The 19,861-nt window shown below is 47.3% G+C and overlaps 1 protein-coding gene across 1 annotated transcript; it reads right to left on the bottom strand.

Moving 5' to 3' along the window:
- Positions 1-649: 649 nt before the first annotated feature.
- engase (endo-beta-N-acetylglucosaminidase) lies at positions 650-18,774 on the bottom strand. The gene is made up of 14 exons (XM_071392179.1): positions 18,532-18,774; positions 17,810-17,889; positions 14,989-15,190; positions 14,596-14,744; positions 11,441-11,595; positions 9,888-10,036; positions 8,662-8,833; positions 8,164-8,270; positions 7,671-7,782; positions 6,896-7,080; positions 5,842-5,984; positions 5,277-5,376; positions 4,985-5,096; positions 650-1,879 (listed from the first exon to the last, which is right to left on the bottom strand). The coding sequence occupies exons 1-14, from the start codon at positions 18,636-18,638 to the stop codon at positions 1,496-1,498; spliced, it is 2,157 nt and encodes a 718-aa protein (XP_071248280.1). The 5' UTR covers positions 18,639-18,774; the 3' UTR covers positions 650-1,495.
- Positions 18,775-19,861: the final 1,087 nt, after the last annotated feature.

The following is a 19,861-nucleotide window of genomic DNA, read 5'->3' on the forward strand; positions in this document are numbered from 1 at the left end:
ATTACTGACGACCAACTGCTCAGGCCAGCATCATAGATAGAGATCTATCTCTCGTATCATTACTGATGACCTACTGCTCAGTCCAGCATCATAGATCGAGATCTATCTCTCGTATCATTACTGATGACCTACTGCTCAGTCCCGCATCATCCATACGGTACCATTATCCACCACAATCTGCTTCTATACTGGTGCACTATATAGGGAATAGGGTGCCATTTCAGACTGTGCACTATATATCAGTGTTCAGCTCGTCTCTTGCAGCAGTAGCTCTGGTCCAGGGTGTTTTCCCCCCAGCTTCTCTCCTCACTATTGGAAGACAACGGTGAGAGAGCAGCTGAGACACCCTGCACCAGAGCTACTACAGGGGATACGGACCAGTACTCGAGATCTGTTGATTTCACTGACTGATTTTCTATGTAAATCTGAGCATGAGAACAATAATAAATCAACTTTTTCTAAATAGTATGCCTGTTTTGAATGCTTTGGTGGAGATTTGTTGACAAAAATATGAAACTAAGTCTTAATTCTTTTATACTTTTCTAAAATGTCCTCATGTTGTTTTGTCAAACCGAACTCTGTCAGACATTCAGTAACCAACGTGGAACGCTGTAGTGGAAATGTTATGACTCAAACAAAATTCAGAATGTTATATTTTATTTTTATTGAAACTCCAATTCATTTAGAATGTGGTGAAAATATAATTTTTACAAGGGAATCCCAAAATAAATGTAGCTAGTTTTATAGATAAAAGGATGCGTAGCGTGTAGTTTTACATATAAAAGGATGCGTAGCGTGTAGTTTTACATATAAAAGGATGCGTAGCGTGTAGTTTTACATATAAAAGGATGCGTAGCTTTAGCTAGTTTTCTAGATAAAAGGATGCGTAGCGTGTAGTTAGTGTGCTTTTCTCCTTAGAAAAAAAACAAAAGGGGGTGTGTATCCTTCCCTTGCTCTGCACCCAGAAGACAATGGACTGCGTTCTGGCTTACTGTCACCTGTCCAGTCCTGCTTGCTCTGAGGATTCAATCTGTGGCACGTTGTAGAGAGCTCTCAACAATGCACCTTTTTAAAGGCGATGTCCCTGCATCTGCTCAGATTGCATTCACAGTAAGAGCTGCAGATGTCGGCTCAATCAGGAATTACCTACAGCGCGCTTCATGTTGAATTCTGGCCTCGGCTTCTCTAATGCGGAGTCCCTTAATTGTTCTGGGAAGATTATTATATTTTTAATACTTTCTTTACTAGAAAAAAATTGTTAACTCTATAGGTGACTAGCAGGATCACATCACTACAAACTAGCGTACTGAATCAAGTTATCACTGACTGGACAGGAGACAGGAAGTGTTAAGGAAAGGAAGTGGAGTAGCACATCCCAAATGGCTCCCTATTTAGTGCACTACATTGGCCAGAGCCCTATGGGTCCATGTAGTGCACTATATAGGGAATAGGGTTCCATTTGGGATAGCCAGTACGTTTCTACCCTTTTAGTGTCTTATGATTGGTCCGTCCTCTCCTCAGTATAACTGAGACTCCTCCTCCCCCATTGGGACTCAGGAACACGGAACCCCTCCCGGGACACGGGTTCCACCACCAGTTCTAGAAGACCTGGAGGTTCTGGAACCGCCAGCTCGGTCACCCGGAACAAGGGGCAGTAGGCTCGGCCAATCAGGGCCAGCTTGCCAGATGGGATCCGGGGGTCTGGACCCCTCAGCCGGCGCCAGTACACCAGGAAGTGGCGTACGAGTTGGGCAGGGTAGCGCCAGCGCAGGGTGGCGTTGAGATTAAGTTTATTGGCGCCCCTCAGCCACACCACGTCATAGATACACACACTCTGGACTGGGAGGTGAGGAACGGAGAGGGACTCAGCATCCAGGATCTGGAGGGGGGTGGGGTGAGGGAGCGAGACAAAGGAGAGGTAAAGACAGACATCTTCTAAGAAACACGGACACACAAATCAGTCACTTTTATAAGTGATTGAAATGTACAAACAGTTACAACATTACTTATACTGAACAAAAATATAAATGCAACAATTAAAGATTTTACTGAGTTGAACTAAATCAATTCATTAGGCCCTAATCTATGGATTTCACATGACTGGGAATACAGATATGCATTTGTTGGTCACATATATACACTATATATACAAAAGTATTTTGGACACCCCTTCAAATGAGTGGATTGGTCTATTTCAGCCACACTCGTTGCTGACAGGTGTATATAAAATGTAGCACACAGCCATACAATCTCCATACACAAACATTGGCAGTAGAATGACCTTACTGAAGAGCTCAGTGACTTTCAACGTGGCACCGTCATAGGATGCCACCTTTCCAACAAGTCAGTCTGCCCTGCTAGAGCTGCCCAGTCTGACGGATGAATCTAGGTTTGGCAGATGCCAGGAGAACGCTACCTGCCCCAATGCATAGTGCCAAATGTAAAGTTTGGTGGAGGAGGAATAATGGTCTGGGGCTGTTTTTCATGGTTCGGGGTCGGCCCCTTAGTTCCAGTGAAGGGGAATCTTAACGCTCTAGACGATTCTGTGCTTTCATCTTTGTGGCAACAGTTTGGGGAAGACCCTTTCCTGTTTCAGCACGACAATGCCCCCCGTGCACAAAGCCAGGTCCATACAGAAATGGTATGTCGAGATCGGTGTGGAAGAACTTGACTGGCCTGCACATAGCCCTGACCTCAACCCCATCAAACACCTTTGGAATGAATTGGAACGCCGACTGCGAGCCAGGCCTAATCGCCCAACATCAGAGCCCGACCTCACTAATGCTCTTGTGGCTCAATGGAAGCGAGTCCCCACAGCAATGTTCCAACATCTAGTGGAAAGCCTTCCCAGAAGAGTGGAGGCTGTTGTAGCAGCAAACGGGGGACCGACTCCATATTAATACCCATGATTTTGTAATGAGATGTTTGACTAGCAGGTGTCCACATACTGTTGGTCATGTAGTGTATCTCAACAGGCTGTATCATATAATTAGACCACATCAGTTCATTTGTTACAATAATAATCATTAGATGCACGTGTGAAAGTGAAACATTTGTTAAAACACTATAAAAGACAGAGATAATGGGAAATCCAATGAGAGATGGCTGATCTACACGCGCTACATTTAGCAGACCGGTTTTTAGAGACCGGTGGGACTTTTTTCCCCCAGAAAGTACAGATTGGCTCATCAGATATCGTTTCCAAAAACCTTATAGGATTATTGAGGATTTAAGAGCTCCTTTAGAAAGACAAACACATGCCGTTCCGGTGCACATTCAAGTCCAGCCTTGGGGGTTAGGCAACGAGCACTTTCACCTGGAACTTTCCGACCGGCATCTCCCTCTGAGTCGGCGTTTCAGATAGAATCATCAGCTACACAAACAGGCTGAAGTCAAGAGGGTTTCTTTTCCCATCAGGGTCCCAAATATGAACAGAGAACTAGACGGCCCCCACATCGCCATTAAAAGCACCGTCCCAAAACGAGTTAATCTACTGTATGTGAACAGGAAATGCTTCCTCTCTTAATGTGCAGGTTAAAGGTTATGTAAGGATCAAAAGACGTTGCTGAATGTGGTGGCCAGGTGGGAAACACGACTCGTTCATTCTCCAGAACAACAGTGTTACTGCTGAATGTGGTGGCCAGGTGGAAACACGACTCGTTCATTCTGCAGAACAGTGTTACTGCTGAATGTGGTGGCCAGGTGGAAACACGACTCGTTCATTCAGCAGAACAGTGTTACTGCTGAATGTGGTGGCCAGGTGGGAAACACGACTCGTTCATTCTGCAGAACAGTGTTACTGCTGAATGTGGTGGCCAGGTGGAAACACGACTCGTTCATTCTACAGAACAGTGTTACTGCTGAATGTGGTGGCCAGGTGGAAACACGACTCGTTCATTCTGCAGAACAGTGTTACTGCTGAATGTGGTGGCCAGGTGGGAACACGACTCGTTCATTCTCCAGAACAGTGTTACTGCTGAATGTGGTGGCCAGGTGGGAACACGACTCGTTCATTCTGCAGAACAGTGTTACTGCTGAATGTGGTGGCCAGGTGGAAACACGACTCGTTCATTCTACAGAACAGTGTTACTGCTGAATGTGGTGGCCAGGTGGGAACACGACTCGTTCATTCTGCAGAACAGTGTTACTGCTGAATGTGGTGGCCAGGTGGAAACACGACTCGTTCATTCTCCAGAACAGTGTTACTGCTGAATGTGGTGGCCAGGTGGGAAACACGACTCGTTCATTCTGCAGAACAGTGTTACTGCTGAATGTGGTGGCCAGGTGGAAACACGACTCGTTCATTCTACAGAACAGTGTTACTGCTGAATGTGGTGGCCAGGTGGAAACACGACTCGTTCATTCTGCAGAACAACAGTGTCGGCCTACTACGTCTACAGGAGAGAGCTGTTGAGGATGGATGGCTTTACTGGTGAGTGTTGCCTAGCTACTCATTTGAAGTATATTTGCCATTTGCTAAAGCAACTTGACTTGTCCTAATGGTCCTGTCTTTGTAGCTATGTTTTTATTTTTACAGGTCAAAGCACAACTGAGCGAGCCCAATCAAACATTGTGGTTGTACTCGACCTCTGACACTAGGCCTCTCTGTTTCAGTCTCTGGTTGTCTGGTTGTATTTCCTGGTACGGCGTTGTGTATCCCCGCAGGCTTTAAAGGGAGGATTTTGACCAGAGGGGTGTTTTAAAATGCAAATAGCCAAGGTCATGCACGAGCACTGAGGCAGAGAACAATTGGTATTTATCAACGGTTATATCCTACCGGTGTGCCTATAATGCTCATAGGATTGTTCGATAAATCACACTTTTTTTCTCTGCGTACGAACATTCTAAATTCTGTATTTTAGAACCGTTTCTAACAATATTGATAAATGAGGCCCCAGGCCTAAGAGCCGGGGACAGATATGATTCTGGTGACGGGTAATTCTGTGGTAAGGTCTCTCTCTCTCTCTCTCTCTCTCTCTCTCACCATAATCTCTCCGACCCGGCATTTGAAGGGTGTGTCCTTATCTCCTCCATCACGCTGCACGCTGACACACACATCCCTCAGAGTACAGCCCTGCAGCTCCAACTGGGAACACCTGGCACACACACACGTTATTACAAACAGTATTACTAGCCTACATCACACACACACACATCCCTTAGAGCACAGCCCTGCAGCTCCAATTGGGAACACACACACACTTTTGACCACACACACACACACACACACACACACACACACACACACACACACACACACACAGAGGTCTTCTTACCTGACAGTCCATCCGTCTGGGTTCCACTGTCCACAGCTCTGAGAGAACTGTCTCACCAACTGGTGGTCCTCTGTTAAAGCAGCAGGCTCAACACTGCTGGCTACACACACACACACACACACACACACATCAATAAAAACAACACATTACAACTCCTGTGTGTGTGTGATATGACTGACTCACTAGGTATATCCTGAACACCTCTGTGTGATATGACTCACTAGGTATATCCTGAACTGTGTGATATGACTCACTAGGTATATCCTGAACTGTGTGATATGACTCACTAGGTATATCCTGAACTGTGTGATATGACTCACTAGGTATATCCTGAACTGTGTGTGATATGACTCACTAGGTATATCCTGAACTGTGTGTGATATGACTCACTAGGTATATCCTGAACAGTGTGTGATATGACTCACTAGGTATATCCTGAACTGTGTGTGATATGACTCACTAGGTATATCCTGAACTGTGTGTGATATGACTCACTAGGTATATCCTGAACAGTGTGAGATATGACTCACTAGGTATATCCTGAACAGTGTGAGATATGACTCACTAGGTATATCCTGAACACCTCTGTGTGTGCAGAGTGTAGCGTCAGCAGTCTTTAACTCCAGAGAGACAGTGACCCCAGGAGACGGCTTATAGATCAGAGACACAAAGACCCTGGAGGATAGAGGCACCTGGAGAGAAAATATCCTGGGAGGGGAGAGAGAGAGGGAGCGAGGGGAAGAGAGGGAGAGAGGAGATGGGAGAAGGGAGAGAGGGGAAGGGGAAGGGAGGGAGATGGGAGAAGAGAGAGGGGAAGGGGAAGAGAGGGAGATGGGAGAAGAGAGAGGGAGCGAGGGGAAGGGGAAGAGAGGGAAGCGGAAGAGAGGGAGCGAGGGGAAGGGGAAGAGGGAGCGAAGGGAGAGAGGGGAAGGGGAAGGGAGGGAGATGGGGAAGGGGAAGGGAGGGAGATGGGAGAAGAGAGAGGGGAAGGGGAAGAGAGGGAGATGGGAGAAGAGAGAGGGAGCGAGGGGAAGGGGAAGAGAGGGAGAGAGGAGATGAGAGAGGGGAAGGGGAAGAGAGGGAGAGAGGAGATGGGAGAAGAGAGAGGGAGCGAGGGGAAGAGAGGGAGGGAAGGGGAAGAGAGAGAGCGAGGGGAAGGGGAAGAGAGGGAGAGAGGAGAAGAGAGAGGGAGCGAGGGGAAGGGGAAGAGAGGGAGAGAGGAGAAGAGAGAGGGAGCGAGGGGAAGAGAGGGAGGGAAGCGGAAGAGAGGGAGCGAGGGGAAGGGGAAGAGGGAGCGAAGGGAAGAGAGGGAGGGAAGGGAAGGGGAAGAGAGGGAGCGAGGGAGCGAGGAGAAGAGAGGGAGCGAGGGGAAGAGAGGGAGCGAGGGGAAGGGGAAGAAAGGGAGCGAAGGGAAGGGGGAGCGAAGGGAAGGGGAAGAAAGGGAGCGAGGGGAAGGGGGAGCGAAGGGAGCGAGGGGAAGGGGAAGCGAGGGGAAGAGAGGGAGCGAGGGAGAGACCATAGCATTTGAATCGTTAAAGCTGTAAGAGGAATATACTAGCCCTCATGAACACACACTCCCCTACACACTCCCCTACACACTCCCCTACACACTCCCCTACCTGGCGCAGACTTTAGACAGCGTGGAGGGTAGGACGCCCTCTACGAGCAGAGAGCTGCCTCCGCTCCAGGCATCTTCAGGGCAGCCCTGGGTCCTCAGCCAGCCCTCCCCCTCCAGGGTCTCTTTGTAGTATAGGGGTTGCAGCTCCTGGGCATCCAGGTTGAACCAGCTACGATCCACCTCACGCTACACAACCCAGCAGACAGACACACAGGACAGGTCAGAGGGTAACTACAGGACACAAATAGGACAGAAACCCATTCAATGATACATATTGCAGTACAATGCATTCCAAAGAAGACCCAGATCCGTGTTGTTACTAGTAGTGTGACAGTCAGGGGATTTTAGACGCCTATAATTGGGCAGCCAAATGACCGCAGTCTCGTAATAACCGCTGAACACATTTTCTCCCTTCCTCCTCTCCTGACTGCATGTGCTGCCATAGAAATAAAATGAATAGAACAGGCGTCCCCATTCAAGTCAATGATGGCATAATGGGTGAAATGGGTGGACTCACCATTGTGAGTGTACCCATAGGAGCAAAGCAGGAAGTAAAAGCAGGAAGTATACCCATCAGTATGTGCTGTGATTTGTTGATACAACTCAACTGACAAATACATTATATTGCATGAGCCACGTTAACATCATTTGAATGAAAAGTCTACATTATCATGGAAAGTATTGCATCACAATACCCAGGCAGCCACGGTGGGGGCAATTTTATGAATATTCTCGACATAGAACCCGTCAGCTGATTGGTTGACTCACTCACTCACCTGTCCCCTCCAGTAGAGGCTGGTCCCAGCACCCTGGCAGAAGGAGGAGACGAAAGGGAGTGGTGACGAGGGCCGGTGGACATACAGGAAGTCAGACAGGAGAGACCAGAACCTGCACACAGGAAACAGGATGTGACATTGTAGGATATGACATAGGAGGGTCACTTTCGACTGTGGCTATGCTACGTGTGGTATGAGTGAGCGCTTTTATAAGAGAGAAAATATAGTCTATTTTATTAGTTTATTCAACAGGGTCCAGGGACCATGTATAACAAACATGGCACCAGATGTCGGCACCAGATGTCGGCACCAGATGTCGGCACCAGATGTTAGCTACATGCCTTATACTCATCTACAGTCCTTAGATAGACAGCCTCACTGCATATTTCCCAGAGGCATTTACAGTGTGGCGTTCGATATAACATCCCACTACATCAGACAAAATCCCCAAACCAACCACGGCACTACATTACACAGTAGAAGTTCATCCCACCTGTCCTGTTCCTTCCTGAAGTCAGTCTTGTCTGGGATGGACTCGTACACCCAGCCTGGAGCAAAGATGGCCGTGGAGAAGTCATGTTTACGAATCATCTCCAGAGCCTGGGGAGGGAGGGGGAGAGAGGGGGAGGGAGGGAGAGAGAGAGGGGGAGGGAGTGAGGGAGGTAGAGAGAGGGAGGGAGGGAGTGAGAGAGTGAGGGAGGGGGAGAGAGGGGGGGAGGGATGGAGGGAGTGAGAGGGAGGGAGTGAGAGAGTGAGGGAGTGAGAGGGAGGGAGTGAGAGAGTGAGGGAGGGGGAGAGAGGGAGGGACTGATGTTTATATATTGTTACGAGCACACACCGCTTTTTTATGATCACAACACACACACACAATAAACTCCACTTCCTTATGAAGACACACACAGCACACCCTCCTCCCACCATCTCCCGACCCTCCCCCTCCGACCCTCCCCCCCCGACCCTCCCCCTCCGACCTTCCCCTCCCAGTTCTAACCTTATTAGTCTCCAGCTTCCCTCCCACCACCTCTCCCCTGGCGAACACGTCCACCCCAACAAAGATGTCCGCCAGCCGGCCCTGAGCTGCTGAGTAGGCCTTCATTCCCTCCAGGCTCTGCTCTGTCCAGTTATAGTTGGTGAAGATACCATCACACGCTGAGAAAAACACTCTGAGAGAAGGGGGGAGTGGAGAGAGAGAGAGAGGTGAAGGGGGGAGTGGAGAGAGAGGGAGGTGAAGGGGGGAGTGGAGAGAGAGGTGAAGGGGGGAGTGGAGAGAGAGGGAGGTGAAGGGGGGAGTGGAGAGAGAGAGAGAGACAGAGGTGAAGGGGGGAGTGGAGAGAGAGAGAGGTGAAGGGGGAGTGGAGAGAGAGGTGAAGGGGGGAGTGGAGAGAGAGGTGAAGCGGGGAGTGGAGAGAGAGAGAGAGGTGTAAAAGATCTCCTTATCTTCCCTATCCACATTTTCCAGTACCTCCCCCCTCTCCTTTCCTCCTCCCCCTCTCTCACCTCCTCTCCCCCGTCCACCTACCTGTTGGATCAGGAGTTCATTCTGCCATTTGAGCTGTCCGTTCTACAGGACAGAGTGATACCACAATGCCATGCTTCCCCTGTCTCCATCTCTCCTCTATCCCTCCCTCTCCCCCTCTCTTCCCTCCCTCTCCGCCTTTCTTCCCTCCCTCTCCTCCTCCCCTTTCTTCCCTCCCTCTCCCCTCCCCCTTTCTTCCCTCCCTCTCCTACTCCCCTTTCTTCCCTCCCTCTCCTTTCTTCCCTCCCTCTCCTTTCTTCCCTCCCTCTCCTCCTCCCCTTTCTTCCCTCCCTCTCCTCCTCCCCTTTCTTCCCTCCCTCTCCTCCTCCCCTTTCTTCCCTCCCTCTCCTCCTCCCCTTTCTTCCCTCCCTCTCCTCCTCCCCTTTCTTCCCTCCCTCTCCCCCTTTCTTCCCTCCCTTCCCGCCCTCCCTTCCCTCCCTCTCCGCCCTCCCTCCCCTCCCTCTCCGCCCTCCCTCTCCCCTCCCTCCCTCTCCCCCTCTCTTCCCTCCCCCCCTCTCTTCCCTCCCTCCCTCTCCGCCTTTCTTCCCTCCCTCTCCTCCTCCCCTTTCTTCCCTCCCTCTCCCCCTTTCTTCCCTCCCTCTCCGCCCTCTCTTCCCTCCCTGCCCTCCCTCTCCGCCCTCCCTCTCCCCTCCCTCCCTCTCCGCCTCTCTTCCCTCCCTCCCTCTCCCCCGTCCACCTACCTGTTGGATGGGTTGAGTTCATTCTGCCATTTGAGCTGTCCGTTCTCCAGGACAGAGTCATACCACAACACCATACTAGCAGGGACTCTCTCATGCATCTGGTCAGTCAGATAACGTAGAAACAGAGGAGTGTTCTTCACAGCTGTCTCCTAATTACACGGGAGGAGACGGAGGGCAGGGTACGTACATGTTATCTATCATCAACGTCTTTCCCAAATGGCCCCCTCTGTCCCCTCGTCCACTACTTTAGACCAGGACCCATTAAGGCTGCACTGTTGTCACATTGTATGTGGCAGGCCACTGTGTTCATAGCACAGTAATAGACGTCAGTATACTGTAGAACCAGATAACAGGGAGGCTATAGGCCTAAAGGAGACTTTTCATTGTTGACGTTCTGCGTTCAGCACAGCAGACAACTGATGAGCTAATTATTGCTGTTTCTACCATATTGCTTTAACCTGTACACTCCTTTCAGAAGTAAACAAGTGTCTACGGGTGAAGAGGTGTAAAGACTGGCTGTGTCCCCAATGGCACCGTATGCACTATATAGGGCACTACTTAGAGGGGGAATATAGAGCACTAGTTATAGGGAATAGAGTGGGAATATGGCACACTACTTATAGGGAATAGAGGGGGAATATAGTGCACTACTTATAGGGAATAAAGGGGGAATATAGTGCACTACTTATAGGGAATAGAGTGGGAATATGGCACACTACTTATAGGGAATAGAGTGGGAATATGGCACACTACTTATAGGGAATAGAGGGGGAATATAGTGCACTAGTTATAGGGAATAGAGGGGGAATATAGTGCACTAGTTATAGGGAATAGAGGGGGAATATAGTGCACTAGTTATAGGGAATAGAGGGGGAATATAGAGCACTAGTTATAGGGAATAGAGTGGGAATATGGCACACTACTTATAGGGAATAGAGGGGGAATATAGTGCACTACTTATAGGGAATAAAGGGGGAATATAGTGCACTACTTATAGGGAATAGAGTGGGAATATGGCGCACTACTTATAGGGAATAGAGGGGGAATATAGTGCACTAGTTATAGGGAATAGAGGGGGAATATAGTGCACTAGTTATAGGGAATAGAGGGGGAATATAGAGCACTAGTTATAGGGAATAGAGGGGGAATATAGAGCACTACTTATAGGGAATAGAGGGGGAATATAGTGCACTACTTATAGGGAATAGAGGGGGAATATAGAGCACTACTTATAGGGAATAGAGGGGGAATATAGAGCACTAGTTATAGGGAATAGAGGGGGAATATAGAGCACTAGTTATAGGGAATAGAGGGGGAATATAGAGCACTAGTTATAGGGAATAGAGGGGGAATATAGAGCACTAGTTATAGGGAATAGAGGGGGAATATAGTGCACTAGTTATAGGGAATAGAGGGGGAATATAGTGCACTAGTTATAGGGAATAGAGGGGGAATATAGTGCCACAACATAATGAAAACCAACGTCTCTATAGCACAGCAATAGACAAGAGTTTAGTACAGAATAACAAAGTGTTAAAAGTTATAAAACTCACACTGAGAGGGTTCTCGATGTTGATCAGCCAACCATCGAAGCCGTAACAGTGGGCTATCTGAACCAGCCTATCAGCTACGGCCCTGTAAGACTCCTCCTCTTTCAGGAAGACCTCGCACATCTTCCCGCCGTCCGTCCACTCAGTGATGAAGGTGCCTGGAGAACAAGCCAATCACAGCCGTCGATCAGTCACTGTGGAACTCAAACAGACCAATCAGCAGTGTGACTTTGAGGCCGTCAGATCGGCACCTATATTCTCAACATGAGCCCTATCAGTACTGTAGAAGACGTTCCAACCGTTTCAGATAGGAATCCAACACATAGAATATAATGCTGTCTGATATAGAAGGCTAGTGTTGTCTCTGTTGTGTAAACTATTAGAATATAATCTGTTAGGTTCAACCCCTTATACTGTACATCTTACTGTATATGACCTGAGTGAGACAGTCACTCCGACACACACACAGTCACGTACACAGTGAGACAGTCACTCCAACACACACACACACACACACACACACAGTGAGACAGTCAGGCCGACACACACACACACTGAGACAGTCACTCCAACACACACACAGTCACGTACACAGTGAGACAGTCACTCCGACACACACACACAGTCACGTACACAGTGAGACAGTCACTCCGACACACACACACACACACACAGTCACGTACACAGTGAGACAGTCACTCCGACACACACACACAGTCACGTACACAGTGAGACAGTCACTCCGACACACACACAGTCACGTACACAGTGAGACAGTCAGGCCGACACACACAGTCACGTACACAGTGAGACAGTCACTCCGACACACACACACACACAGTCACGTACACAGTGAAACAGTCACGCCGACACACACACAGTCACGTACACAGTGAAACAGTCACTCCGACACACACACAGTCACGTACACAGTGAGACAGTCACTCCGACACACACACACACACACACACAGTGAGACACAGTCACGTACACAGTGAGACAGTCACTCCGACACACACACACACACAGTCACGTACACAGTGAGACAGTCACGCCGACACACACACAGTCACGTACACAGTGAGACAGTCACGCCGACACACACACAGTCACGTACACAGTGAAACAGTCACGCCGACACACACACAGTCACGTACACAGTGAGACAGTCACTCCGACACACACACAGTCACGTACACAGTGAGACTGTCACGCCAACACACACACAGTCACGTACACAGTGAAACAGTCACGCCGACACACACACAGTCACGTACACAGTGAGACAGTCACGCCAACACACACACAGTTACGTACACAGTGAGACATGTGAAAACCACAGACTAAAGCCTGAAGGTCACAAACAATAGAGGTTTTAAAAGTGAAAGTAAACCTCTGGACTGTCTGAGAAAGTAGAGCACCGTCTCTCCCACCCAGTAGGAGTGTAGACACCAGCTCCTCTGAGTGAAGGCAGAGAACACACTGGTGGAAACCAGTAGTGTACAATAAAGTACTGCATACTGTACCACTTTCACACTGTTGGGCCGGCCAGAATGAACCTTTTCCCTTTCAGCATGCTTCACTACACATCACCAGGCCCACTTACACCCTACAGCTACACATCACCAGGCCCACTTACACCCTACAGCTACACATCACCAGGCCCACTTACACCCTACAGCTACACTTCACCAGGCCCACTTACACCCTACAGCTACACTTCACCAGGCCCACTTACACCCTACAGCTACACATCACCAGGCCCACTTACACCCTACAGCTACACATCACCAGGCCCACTTACACCCTACAGCTACACATCACCAGGCCCACTTACACCCTACAGCTACACTTCACCAGGCCCACTTACACCCTACAGCTACACATCACCAGGCCCACTTACACCCTACAGCTACACATCACCAGGCCCACTTACACCCTACAGCTACACATCACCAGGCCCACTTACACCCTACAGCTACACATCACCAGGCCCACTTACACCCTACAGCTACACTTCACCAGGCCCACTTACACCCTACAGCTACACATCACCAGGCCCACTTACACCCTACAGCTACACATCACCAGGCCCACTTACACCCTACAGCTACACATCACCAGGCCCACTTACACCCTACAGCTACACATCACCAGGCCCACTTACACCCTACAGCTACACATCACCAGGCCCACTTACACCCTACAGCTACACATCACCAGGCCCACTTACACCCTACAGCTACACATCACCAGGCCCACTTACACCCTACAGCTACACATCACCAGGCCCACTTACACCCTACAGCTACACATCACCAGGCCCACTTACACCCTACAGCTACACATCACCAGGCCCACTTACACCCTACAGCTACACATCACCAGGCCCACTTACACCCTACAGCTACACATCACCAGGCCCACTTACACCCTACAGCTACACATCACCAGGCCCACTTACACCCTACAGCTACACATCACCAGGCCCACTTACACCCTACAGCTACACATCACCAGGCCCACTTACACCCTACAGCTACACATCACCAGGCCCACTTACACCCTACAGCTACACATCACCAGGCCCACTTACACCCTACAGCTACACATCACCAGGCCCACTTACACCCTACAGCTACACATCACCAGGCCCACTTACACCCTACAGCTACACATCACCAGGCCCACTTACACCCTACAGCTACACATCACCAGGCCCACTTACACCCTACAGCTACACTTCACCAGGCCCACTTACACCCTACAGCTACACATCACCAGGCCCACTTACACCCTACAGCTACACATCACCAGGCCCACTTACACCCTACAGCTACACATCACCAGGCCCACTTACACCCTACAGCTTGGTCTGGGCTCGGTTCGGCTTCGTAGTGTGAAAAGGGAAGCTGTAAAAGAAATAAAAAATAACAAGGGTATTCTTGAATCCCAATAATCTCTGCTTTCTCCCAGTGTGCACTTATTCACTTTCCTTCAGGGATTTGACAGGAAATGACTGTTGTAAAAAAAACTCCCTCTCTACCCCCCATCTCTACACCAATCCAATGTTTTCCCATTCGTGAGGAGTAGTGAACAAGTGCACACTTCAGGAGGAAGGAGAGAGATTATTGGGACGTGGCCCCTTTGAGTCTCACCCAGGACGATGACTGCGTGTCTGTGAGCAGCGTTGGTCCAGACGGCAGGGGGGATGGTCACCATGTTGTGGCTGAAGTAGTTAAACACGTCGATGTACTGCCAGTGGTAGAACACATAGGGAGCATCTGACTCCGCTCCCTGCAGAAACCTGGGGGGAGAGGTCAGGGGTCAAAGGTGAGAGGGAATTTAGTCATACCACTTAGCAAAACACTTTTAATCCAAAGAGACTTCCAACCCAATGAGTACGTTGTTATGTGAGAATTTAGTAAGAGCCTATCGTAGAAGAGTCATGAGTGTGAAAACAAAGTCTACTTGTTTTGACGTCATGACGGCAACAGACGTGGCAGTTCATTGTTCACAGGTGAGAGTTCAGAGGTGAGAGGTCAACCTACCTGTCATCCAGGTATCCGCCCATCATGTCGTGACTCACCAGAGTCCGGTGCGGCGTGCTGGCCAGAGAAGGCTCCCGATTGGCCAGGGGCACCGTCGCCACGTTGAAGGGGTTGGCCTCGCTGCGTTTCCACGACAACAGCTCCTCCAGGGACTGAAGGCCGGAGCTGATTGGCTCGGTGGTGTCCAGGTCATAATGCTTAGCTGTAAGGGAAAGGCACAGATTGGTCCGTTCTTTGTGCTTCAGGTAACATTTGAGTTTTCACTGAATACGGTTGACTACTGTGTCTTCAGGTCTGCCTGGCGACCAAACAGGTGGGTGAGCTGAAGGAACAGGTGGGTGAGCTGAAGGAACAGGTGGGTGAGCTGAAGGAACAGGTGGGTGAGCTGAACGAACAGGTAGGTGAGCTGAACGAACAGGTGGGTGAGCTGAAGGAACAGGTGGGTGAGCTGAAGGAACAGGTGGGTGAGCTGAACGAACAGGTAGGTGAGCTGAAGGAACAGGGCCAGTATCACTGTAACCAGAGTGTTGGAGCCGTTTCATCATTCCACTGTCCTGTCATTTCCTAAGCATGAAAACCCTTCTGAAACTCAGAGCCTCTGTACTGTTATACTGTCTATACTCTGTACTGTTATACAGTCTATACTCTGTACTGTTATACAGTCTATACTCTGTACTGTTATACAGTCTATACTCTGTACTGTTATACAGTCTATACTCTGTACTGTTATACAGTCTATACTCTGTACTGTTATACAGTCTATACTCTGTATACAGTCTATACTCTGTATACAGTCTATACTCTGTACTGTTATACAGTCTATACTCTGTACTGTTATACAGTCTATACTATGTATACAGTCTATACTCTGTACTGTTATACAGTCTATACTCTGTACTGTTATACAGTCTATACTCTGTACTGTTATACAGTCTATACTCTGTACTGTTATACAGTCTATACTCTGTACTGTTATACAGTCTATACCCTGTACTGTTATACAGTCTATACTCTGTACTGTTATACAGTCTATACTCTGTACTGTTATACAGTCTATACTCTGTACTGTTATACAGTCTATACTCTGTATACAGTCTATACTCTGTATACAGTCTATACTCTGTATACAGTCTATACTCTGTACTGTTATACAGTCTATACTCTGTACTGTTATACAGTCTATACTCTGTACTGTTATACAGTCTATACTCTGTACTGTTATACAGTCTATACCCTGTACTGTTATACAGTCTATACTCTGTACTGTTATACAGTCTATACTCTGTACTGTTATACAGTCTATACTCTGTACTGTTATACAGTCTATACTCTGTACTGTTATACAGTCTATACTCTGTATACAGTCTATACTCTGTATACAGTCTATACTCTGTATACAGTCTATACTCTGTACTGTTATACAGTCTATACTCTGTACTGTTATACAGTCTATACTCTGTACTGTTATACAGTCTATACTCTGTATACAGTCTATACTCTGTACTGTTATACAGTCTATACTCTGTACTGTTATACAGTCTATACCCTGTACTGTTATACAGTCTATACTCTGTACTGTTATACAGTCTATACTCTGTACTGTTATACAGTCTATACTCTGTACTGTTATACAGTCTATACTCTGTACTGTTATACAGTCTATACTCTGTACTGTTATACAGTCTATACTATGTACTGTTATACAGTCTATACTCTGTACTGTTATACAGTCTACACTCTGTATACAGTCTATACTCTGTACTGTTATACAGTCTATACTCTGTACTGTTATACAGTCTATACTCTGTACTGTTATACAGTCTATACTCTGTACTGTTATACAGTCTATACTCTGTACTGTTATACAGTCTATACTCTGTATACAGTCTATACTCTGTACTGTTATACAGTCTATACTCTGTACTGTTATACAGTCTATACCCTGTACTGTTATACAGTCTATACTCTGTACTGTTATACAGTCTATACTCTGTACTGTTATACAGTCTATACTCTGTACTGTTATACAGTCTATACTCTGTACTGTTATACAGTCTATACTCTGTACTGTTATACAGTCTATACTCTGTACTGTTATACAGTCTACACTCTGTATACAGTCTATACTCTGTACTGTTATATAGTCTATACTCTGTACTGTTATACAGTCTATACTCTGTACTGTTATACAGTCTATACTCTGTACTGTTATACAGTCTATACTCTGTACTGTTATACAGTCTATACTCTGTATACAGTCTATACTCTGTACTGTTATACAGTCTATACTCTGTATACAGTCTATACTCTGTATGTTATACAGTCTATACTCTGTATACAGTCTATACTCTGTACTGTTATACAGTCTATACTCTGTATACAGTCTATACTCTGTATACAGTCTATACTCTGTACTGTTATACAGTCTATACTCTGTACTGTTATACAGTCTGTACTCTGTATACAGTCTATACTCTGTACTGTTATACAGTCTATACTCTGTACTGTTATACAGTCTATACCCTGTACTGTTATACAGTCTATACTCTGTACTGTTATACAGTCTATACTCTGTACTGTTATACAGTCTATACTCTGTATACAGTCTATACTCTGTACTGTTATACAGTCTATACTCTGTACTGTTATACAGTCTATACTCTGTACTGTTATACAGTCTATACTCTGTATACAGTCTGTACTCTGTATATAGTCTATACTCTGTACTGTTATACAGTCTATACTCTGTACTGTTATACAGTCTATACTCTGTATACAGTCTATACTCTGTACTGTTATACAGTATATACTCTGTACCAACCTGGCAGAGACGAGGCTCCATACTTGATGACTTCATGAACACTTCTCAACTCAACTGGCTCATCCAAGCAAGACTCCAAACTGGGGAAATATGACAAATACATTCAGAATGTACAGTACAGTACCATAGAGTACAGTACCATAGAGTACAGTACAGTACCATACAGTACAGTACCATAGAGTACAGTACAGTACCATAGAGCACAGTACCATACAGTACAGTACCATATAGTACAGTACAGTAGAGTACCATAGAGTACAGTAGAGTACCATAGAGTACAGTACCATAGAGTACAGTACCATACAGAGACCATGTGTGAAGCCAAGCATGGGTTTGAAATTCAGTACTGTATTCCTTTAAACCATTTTATTTATCATTGCATGTGATTGATTAAATCATTATGTTTATTCTAGCTGCTGTAAAATGTTGGGTTGTGTGCTCTGTGAACTTAAACAACTCTACTTATCAGCAGCCCAGAGGGAGGCCTACACAACTCTACTTATCAGCAGCCCAGAGGAAGGCCTACACAACTCTACTTATCAGCAGCCCAGAGGGAGGCCTACACAACTCTACTTATCAGCAGCCCAGAGGAAGGCCTACACAACTCTACTTATCAGCAGCCCAGAGGGAGGCCTACACAACTCTACTTATCAGCAGCCCAGAGCAGCCCAGAGGAAGGCCTACACAACCAACGAAGTGGCAGCTGTCAAAAAAAAAGTTACCCGGTGCTTTCCGTTTTTGACAACTTGCTCCCGATCTGATCCTCTCCTTCGTCCTCTGTCTTTCTCCTCCGCAAAGACCCGTCCTCAGTAGTCAATGCACCGTCCATGGTGAGAAATATGAGTTAGAAGTCTATGACTGAATGGAAGACATAAACATGTATCAATGGCAGAACTTTGCATTGCTCATGTTCGGGACAGAGCGCGAAAGAAACATTTCCTTGTTTACTGCGATTGGCTGCAGTTGTGATGATGTTCAAGCGTTGTGCTTCGGCCAACGAATGACAGCTGAGATAAGGCGGTCACGTGGAATGTGTTTTTTTGACAGCGACTGTCGTTAGTCGTGCTGTTGGATAGAAAACCCGGCATGGCTTTCTGGCTCTGGTGGATTTTTGACCTCATACCGGCCACTAGATGGCAATATAAAACCCCTTGTCATACTGACATGCCAGTGATTCAAAAGGTCACGTAAACACTGAGCGTTATAAACCCCCTTTTCTGCCACAATTAGTTGGGGCGTGGACTCTACAAGGTGTCGAAAGTGTTCCACATGGATGCTGGCCCATGTTGACTCCAATGCTACCACAGTGGTGTCCAGTTGGCTGGATGTTCTTCGGGTGGTGGACCATTCATGTCATAGAAAGAGCAGGTGTTCATAATGTTTTGTCCACTATAATTAGATATAAGGGATTATTGTGTACAAAAATCATAATTGCTGGACATGCCAATAGAGTGACCTACCCAGCAAACACACCAACGTTGTCTGGACGTTGACTGCACATTGTGGGCTTCACAATAACCCTCATCGTCATCACTAGTGGTTGCCTGTGAAATTAAAGATGATCTCTTGGGTGTTCCTAATCAGTCTAGCTGGGGAGTGTATGCTACTACTCACAGCTATTAACTATTTAAAAATGATTAATTAACCAGCTTTAATTTAGGGCAGATTAAACATTTAAAAAATGTATTTAACTTGGGAAGTCAGTTAAGAACAAATTCTTATTTACAATGACGGCCTAGGAACAGTTGGTTAACTGCCTTGTTCAGGGGCAGAACAACAGATTTTTACCTTGTCGGCTCGGGGATTCAATCTAGCAACCTTTCGGTTACTGGCCCAACGCTCTAACCACTAGGCTACTTGCCGTCCCTCTGACCACTAGGCTACCTGCCGCCCCTCTGACCACTAGGCTACCTGCCGCCCCAGATGCTTTAATTAGATTAGATTCGAGACTTTACTAGTCACATGTACAGGGTTGGCCATGTAATTACAGGGTACAGTGACAATCTTAAGCTCTGAGGTCCAACAATACAGGTCTAAGTGAAATATAAGGGA

This window comes from Salvelinus alpinus, chromosome 1 (assembly GCF_045679555.1).
Source record: "Salvelinus alpinus chromosome 1, SLU_Salpinus.1, whole genome shotgun sequence".
In the NCBI taxonomy this organism is placed as follows: Eukaryota; Metazoa; Chordata; class Actinopteri; order Salmoniformes; family Salmonidae; genus Salvelinus; species Salvelinus alpinus.